Source organism: Diachasma alloeum, unplaced genomic scaffold (genome assembly GCF_001412515.2).
Source record: "Diachasma alloeum isolate Michigan unplaced genomic scaffold, Dall2.0 Dall_scaffold_00924, whole genome shotgun sequence".
Classification (NCBI taxonomy): Eukaryota; Metazoa; Arthropoda; class Insecta; order Hymenoptera; family Braconidae; genus Diachasma; species Diachasma alloeum.
Genome location: NW_021681042.1, coordinates 7,782 through 15,850, shown reverse-complemented (window position 1 = coordinate 15,850; position 8,069 = coordinate 7,782). Strand labels below are relative to the sequence as shown.

Here is an 8,069-nt window from a genome sequence, read left to right as displayed (position 1 = left end):
AAACAGAAGACGGAATAATATAGATAATGCAAAATCCATAGAGGGCGAGGAGCCAGTTCAGCGGTTAATGGGGAGTTTTAGGGTGGACGAGTAGCGGCAGGAGAGGCAGGGAGAGTGGATCTGGAGGACAAGACCTTGACGACGAAATTGTAAAGGGCGAAAAGATGCTTGGGGGTAGGAATAGAGAGGATTCTTAGCAGATGGTTCTTTGAGGGGACGTCGCATAGGAGGTCACTGAAATGAACCTCTCTCAGAGGTTATGCCGGACAAACCAGTAGAAAGTGTTCCAACGTTTCCAGCGAATTCAGGTCACAATGGCGACAGGGAGATCCAGTTGTCAGCTTGTATGTTAGGCCGTTGCAAACAACTCCACATACATAAACATTAGCGAGTCTAAGCTGGATGGCGACTCGTGTGGCGTGGATCCCTCCTCTGAAGCGTAAGTAGTTGGCAGTGACATCTGAGGGGCTCCTGATTAGTTGAACCTGTGACGAGCTCGAGCATAGTAAGCTAGCGTAATAAGTGGCTCTCAGTTTCGACTCTAGGGCTTCGATGAAGGTCTGTCTCCGTTCCATCCAGAAGGCTAAGTCCAGGTGGTCAAACATTGAGGGGAGACCAACCGAGGCGAAGATGTCGCTCACTCTAGAGACCCAATTGAATTTTGCTATGCAGGCTGGAGACCGAGAGAGTCGAATCGTTTCCATCAGACAGATATAGGGCCATCTCTCATGGTTCATTTTCAGGACCTTACAGATCCAGTCCCAGATGAAATTCAAAGCCCGAAGGGCAAGGTGTTGAATGCCCAGTTTAAGCCTGATATGGTAGCCCGGGGTATTGCTGGGGAGAAGAAAGATGCGTTTAAAATAGTCTGTCTGTATCTTTTCTATTTCATTAAGATGGTCAGGGCCCCAGGTCTGGATTCCATATAGCAGAGTGTAAGACACGAGGCTATCGAATAGTTTGATCCTGGAGTGCCAGTCCTCGGCTTTGGTGCGGCGGAGAATTGAGTTGGCAGTGGCGATGGCTATTCTAGCTTTCTGCATGGCAGAGATAGCTCCCTGATTACCAGACATTGCGCCATCCAAGACCGTGCCGAGGTACGTGCATTGCTCAACTGTCTTAACGAGTTGATCTTTGTAGAAGAAAGCAGACTTTTCATGCGCTCTCACCCTACCAGACGGGCGACAAACCAAAACCTCCGTTTTACCCGTGTGAACTACCAGACCATTGGCGTCGAAGTATTCGGGGAGGCATTTCAGGATATAACGGGCGTCGGTCAAGGATCTTGCAAGGACCACTGTGTCGTCGGCGTAGAGGAGGGCTCTGAGACTTTTACCACCTATGTCGAGACATTGAATGTTTTTTCTCTCTAGGAATTCGATGAAATCCGCGATGTAGGCGATGAAGAGCAGAGGGCTCAGTTTGTCACCCTGCAAGGTCCCTTCAGTCACCTCAAAGTCCTCCGTGTAGTCCATGCCAAGGCGCACCTTGACCGAAGCATTATCGTAAATGTTGCGAAAGACTCTAAGGGTCTTCCCACTCACACCCAATTTGCCCAGCTTTTCCCATAGCAGTTGATGAGGGACTAAATCAAACGCTCTCCTAAAATCAATGAAGATGCAATAAATTGTGTTACCTGTCAATCTCAGTTTTGTTTGTACGGCGGTGACGAGGGAGAATGTTTGGTCAATGCAGCCTCTACCACGACGAACGCCAGCCTGCTCTTCAGGGAGAATATTGCGGGATGCCATCCAGGCTTCAAGATGGGAGTGCAAAATTCCCGTGTACATTTTGAGGATGTTATTAATGAGAGCTATACCTCGGTAACACATCGGGTCAGCAGGATCTCCTTTCTTGAAGAGCATGGACAGCGCAGCCTTGGGCCAGCAGTCAGGAACATTCTTCTCCTTCCAAGCATTGTTCAGCATCTTTGTTAGATTCTGGACCCAGTCCGGGGGAAGATGCTTGAGAAACTCGTTGGCGATACCGTCAGGTCCAGGGGCTTTAGCACATTTACTGCTTCTTAGGTTGCGACAGACTTCAGTGCGGCTTATGTCTTTCTCTAAGAATGGATCCATGATATCTGGGATGCAGGGGACTGTCAGAGCTCTGGGGGGTATATACGGCTATAGAATTGCTCCCAGACATCTTTGGAAACTCTATTTGGAACAAACGTAGACGGGCGGACGGATTTCACCGTGTTCCAGAATTCGCTGGCGTTTCTCTTGTTGGCCATACGGTCTTTCAGCCTTCTGGAGTGGACCCTGATTTTCTTTTTCCAGCAGTTTCTGTATTCAGTGACATGTCGATAAAGTATTGCGGCCGAGGAAGGATTAAATTTGTCTCTGGGGAGGGCTCTTTGCGATCTATTTACTGCGTTTTTCTGGGCCCTGTACTCCTCATCTTCCCAACGATGACGGCTAGGTTGGAGACCGTGGGGGCCGGGGTGGGGCTTTCTTCCTATCATACCACTGGATGAGGCTGCTTCTGCTATCGCGGCATAAAGCATATCATACAGAGCTGCGGGGTCAGTGAGAGAGTTGGCTTGTAATAATCTAGGCGAGGTCCTCATGGCCTGTGAGGAGTCCGTCAGCTCAACTTTCCATTTAAGTATATGTGAATGTCTGTGCGTATGAGACTCGCGGGGTTGAGGCAGTGCTGGAGGGTTAGGGTCATCGAAGTATGTCTGTCACTGGTCAGTTGCTACAAGAGAAGCAACAATGGGCAGAGGCAGTGGTGGTCTTGCTGTGCTAATCAACAAGGTAGCGTTAACATCTTTGTTATTTAATTTTTTTTGAAACAATTCAGTATTTTCCTTAAACTATTTAATAATCTTCGAATACAATTGTCTATAAATTTCATGAAATTTTATGATAAATTATAATTCATTGAGGAAAAATAGTAATTGAATAGTAATTCAATAATAATTCAATGACATAAAAATATTGTTTAAACTTTAATTATTTTGTGGTTTTCCCACGTTGATAATATTTCTTAAACAATTATGATAGTTTAATTAATATCCGAAATGGAAAAATATACATAAAAGAATCATTCGTGGGCAACGAAATCGTTACTCTATTTTTTATTAAATATTCATCGTGGGAGTTACAAAATTTGGACCCACACTTAGAATTTGTTATCAATAGTTTTCCGGTTCAAGAGTCCAGTGTTTATTGAAATTTATGGTCACACGTGGAAGATGCATGATTAAGGAGACGAGAATAGACTCAAGTGTTTACAGTGCAGCTGATACTACACAGCTGATATCTCCTTAATCTAGGAGAAACTCGACGTTGGGAACATTTTCATCTTTCACAGATGTGTGCAGCCGAAATATTCCTAACATCGAGGGGGTCACTTTCCCCGGTCACAGAAGATAATTTTGGGTTTCAAAAGTCGCTTCTACCACTGAGATAATTGAATGACGACGTAAGAAAATAAATTTAAATAAATTTTCTGACGGATGTCACACTCTCTCATTTTTCGATCCCGTGATGATCTCATCGCGTCGGAATTTTGTTTTTCTTGACTCCTATTGTTCCGTTTCTTTTGTCCTGACATCCTGACATCGTTTCTTTTGTCATAAATTTTGTCCGGACTCGGATCTCCTCATCTTCCCTCCGAATCTCATCGGTTGTTCCGGCTTGTAAATCCATTACGGTCATTGAGATCTACAGGTGAAGGGCCTTGAGCCGTAGTCGGTGCTCTGACCTGGTTCAACTCTTCGGATGGTGAGATGGGCAGGAGCGCAAGCTTGGCGATGGGTCTCGTCAGTGTCGTCTGAGCTGTTCTGATGGTGACAACTCTGGTGAGTCCGTTCTGTCCTGAGTGAAGAGCAGTGGGTCCTGAGTGGGTGAGCAGTAACTCGAGCTAGAGGCCATTTGGTTGGCGGAAATCTCTCGTCAGTGAGTAGAACCAGTAAGTCCATCTTGATTTGATGCGTCGGGTAGTGCTACTTGGATATTGATTGGAGCCGTTGTAGATATCCAGTGGACCAACTTTTCCAGAACCTCTGAAGTCGTTGTTTGAACCGCCATCTGGAGAGTCGAGAGACGTTGAACTGCCCTAGTGAGGATTCTGGAAGTGTCATGGGAGCCTGACCAATGAGGAAATGCCCTGGTGTCAAAGCTGAGCAGCCTTCAGGATCATCAGTAAGCGGTTCCAATAGCCGAGAGTTGAGTACTGCCTCGATTTAGGCGAGTAACGTTGTGAGTTCCTCGAAGGTGAGCAGATCCTCGCCGATAGTATGAGTGAGATGGAATTTCACCGAATTTACCGCCGCTTCCCATTTCCCTCTGAAGTGAGGTGCACCTGGAGGATTGAACGACTATTGTCTCCCATCGTTGATGAGAAGCTGGGCGAGCTGTCTTGATTCTGATGATCCTAACGAAAAGAGCCGTTTGAGTTCCTTGTCCGCGCCGAGAAAGTTGGTCCCACAATCGCTGAACAAGGATTTACAGATCCCACGATGATTCGTCAACCGATGATAGGCTGCGATGAATCCTTCCGCTGAGTAGTCTGACACGACCTCGAGATGAACCGCTGAGGTGGTCATACAGATGAAAATTGCCAGCCAGCCCTTGTACGATTTGTGACCCCGCCCTTTCCATGACCTGAGAGACACTGGGCCGGCATAGTCGACTCCAGTGTTGAGCAAGGCTCGAGCGGGGGTGAGTCTAATTGGTGGCAACTGGCCCATGAGTTGTTGAGCACGCGCTCCACGTTGGCGAGCGCATGTCATGCACCTGAGAATCAAGGAGCGTACTGGTGCCCGGCCTCCGAGTATCCAGTAGCTCTTTCTGAGATGGCTGGGTGTTAGTTGAATGCCTCCATGGAGCGTTTGAAGATGAGCTTGTCCGATGAGTAATTAGGCCAGTTGAGATTCCTTCGGAAGGATTGCCTGATTCTGCCCTCTGGGTTGCTGTGAGCGAACTTGAGCCGACCTCTAATTCTTAAGACCCCTTGGTGATCAATGAAGGGTGCCAGCTTGGTGAGAGGATGAGATTTGGTGAATCTTTCACCTCGTGATATGGTTCGGAGTTTGTCCTTGAGGTGAGCGGCCTAAGTGAGCTTTATCCAGATGATGCCGGCCTCTTCAAGATCACCAAGAGTGAGTGGATAATGGACAGAAGAGTTCGGAACTCTCCTGAGCCGAGCGACGAATCTTCTGCAGATTGCGGTGACTCTGAGCAGACTGTTGAAAGATGAAAATCTGTCGATGAGATCCCAGAGAGCGAGTGGTTGAGCATGTACATGTAGTAGAACTCCTAGTTTTTCTTCGACGTCTACGTTGAGGTCCTTTTCCAACACATGAGTGTGCCATGATGAGCTGTCGTAATGGAGCCATAGTGATCCGATCCACCAGAGTTTGTGAGCTGCTAGTTTCGATGGTGATCAACCTCGAGAAGCGCCGTCTGCAGGATTCTCCTTGCCTTGTACCAATCGCCAATGAGCATGCTGAGTGAGCTCCTGGATGAGTGATACCCGATTATTCACGAATTCGTTCCATCTTGGTAAGTGTGAGCTGATCCAAGTGTAGTCTATGCGCAACACCTCCTTTCTGTATGCAATGGTATGTCGATGGACTTTTATGATGTTTTTCTATATTTTTGGGGGTGAGGAATCCGAATCCATCGGTGTTTTTTACCTAAAGTTATGCGAACACTTTGTTATTAACAATTCTCAGTCCCATTTCGTGCAAAATCGTTTTTTTCGCGAAAACTGTCATATTTACGGCGAAATAAGTCCTTACCAAATTTATTCCTTAGGTTTTAATGAATAAATTGCTTTTTTATTTGTTCAAATCGGATGATTAGTAATGGAGTTATGCACATTTGTTTATGGGAATAGCGCGCACCAACGTCGTCCACGGGTCGCGCGCGCCACTATCCACCCAGAGTATTTTTTTTTCCTTACGGAGATAATGGCAATAATCGAAAAAACGTAATGATTATTTTAATTAATTGTTTTTAACCTAGACGAATGTTATTCAGTTACCTTTAAATCCCATTGTCAGTTGCGGAGATATTTTCGAAGTGCTAAAAAAAGAAGACGCGCGTTGTTTTGAGCAGCATACGTCCACTGTGCCGAATTCAAGGAATCGATACCTGCCCATGATGTAAACAATACACCAGGACAGTTCTTAGTAAAACAAAAATAACCGTGGACAAAATAATCGTGAATAAAATAGTCAAAAGCGTTAGTACCATCGGGACTTTTGTCGAGTGCGGGCCGCCATAGAGCCCCTGGATTTTGCAGCGATATGTGAATATAATTTTCTATATGAATGCATGAAATTATATTTAATTATTTGAAGAAACTCATGTATTTTTAATGTGCAGACTCTCTCCCTACACCACTAATTTTTTTTTCCACATAATTTTACAAGGATACTGTACTCAAACAGATGAAGCTATTGATATAGGTATGAATATGAATGCAAGCACGTTCGTGGTGACATTATCGATACTGGCGATGGAATTGAGGTAAATAAATAATGTACTTCCAGGCTAAAAACAATTAATACACCTAATCACTACGTTTCTTCTATTATTGTCATTATCTCCGTAAGGAAAAAAAAATACTCTGGGTGGATAGTGGCGCGCGCGACCCGTGGACGACGTTGGCATGCGCTATTCCCATAAACAAATGTGCATAACTCCATTACTAATCATCCGATTTAAACAAGTAAAAAAGAAATTTGTTCGTTAAAACCTAAGGAATAAATTTGGTAGAAACTTATTTCGCTGTAAATATGATAGTTTTCGCGAAAAAAACGATTTTGCACGAGATGGGACTGTAAATGGTTAATAACAAAGTGGTCGCATAACTTTAGGTAAAAAACACCGATGGATTCGGATTCCTCCCCCCCAAAAACATAGAAAAACAAAAGTTCATCGACATACCATTGCATACAGAAAGGGGTATTGCGCATGGACTAGTGAGCGTTATCGATAAGTCCGTCCAGAAATAGGTGGTGGCATTCATGAGGTTGAGTTGATCCTGAACATACTTGATCAATGTGGCCAGGAGCAGAGCCGCAGTGAGTTCTAACCGTGGTATTGTCCACCGTTTGAGCGGTGCCACCTTGGTTTTTGAGCAAACTTGTGTGGTTTGAGGTACTTCATTTCTGTCGAAGACCTTGAGATAAACCACGGCTGACATTGTGAGCTGTGAGGCATCGGAAAATCCAGTATTTCCACGGTGTAGCCGGTGAGAAGTCCAAGCCACCGAGGTATAGTGATCCTCGACAACTGTGTGAGTTCGTTCCTGAACTGCCCTCATTGCTTAGCAGTTGTTGAGGAAGCTGGGTCGTTTCATCCCACTTTCTCAATCCAAAGAGATAAGAGCAAGATCTTGGCGCTGATCATCACTGGTGCAAGAAAGCCGAGTGGGTCGAAGAGTTAAGCGATTTCCAATAAGATAATTCTCTTCGTGATTGAGTTGGATTCTGGCAGAGAGATTGAGAAGGTGTAGCGGTGTGTGCCAGGATTCTATGAAACCCCCAAGATCTTGGTGAGTAATTCCTTGTCCTCAATGGATCATTTTTCTTGAGAGGTGCTGTCAGGTCTCAGAGAGTTGAGTAGAGCTGAACCATTGAAATGCCATTTGGCTAATGGGAGGCCGCCTGACGAACACAGTCGAGTTACCTGATGAGCTGTTTGAAGATGTTCCTCGTCCGAATCAGCACCTCCGCATATATCATCCACATGTCATCCTTTGATGAGTGGTTCCACTGCAAGGAAATATTTGGATCCTTCATCCTCGACGAGCTGGAGCAAGATACGCATGGAGCGAAATGGAGCTGACCTTGTACCATACGTGACTGTAGTGAGTTAATATGTGGTGATATCTCCATTTGAGTCGGTCCAGAGAATTTGTTGGGAGGCCAGTCATCCGGATGTACTCGAATTTGACGGAACATCTTGGTGATGTCCGTCATGAAAATGAGCTTGTAACGACGAGTGAAGAGGAGTACATCCGCGATATCCTTTTGGAGTTTTGCACCTGCGTGAATGAGTTCGTTGAAAGATCGTCCTGAGCTGGTCTCGTTTGAGCCATTGAAA

The 8,069-nt window shown here is 45.4% G+C and overlaps 1 protein-coding gene across 1 annotated transcript; it reads right to left on the bottom strand.

Moving 5' to 3' along the window:
* Positions 1-257: 257 nt before the first annotated feature.
* Positions 258-2,078, bottom strand: LOC107045392. Its single transcript, XM_015267670.1, has one exon. The coding sequence runs from the start codon at positions 2,076-2,078 to the stop codon at positions 258-260; it is 1,821 nt and encodes a 606-aa protein (XP_015123156.1).
* Between the last annotated feature and the right edge of the window lie 5,991 nt (positions 2,079-8,069).

What these genes read in the sequence shown, in the direction of transcription:
- LOC107045392 (XM_015267670.1), bottom strand. Translation starts at nt 2,078, where the DNA reads ATGGATCCATTCTTAGAGAAAGACATAAGCCGCACTGAAGTCTGTCGC.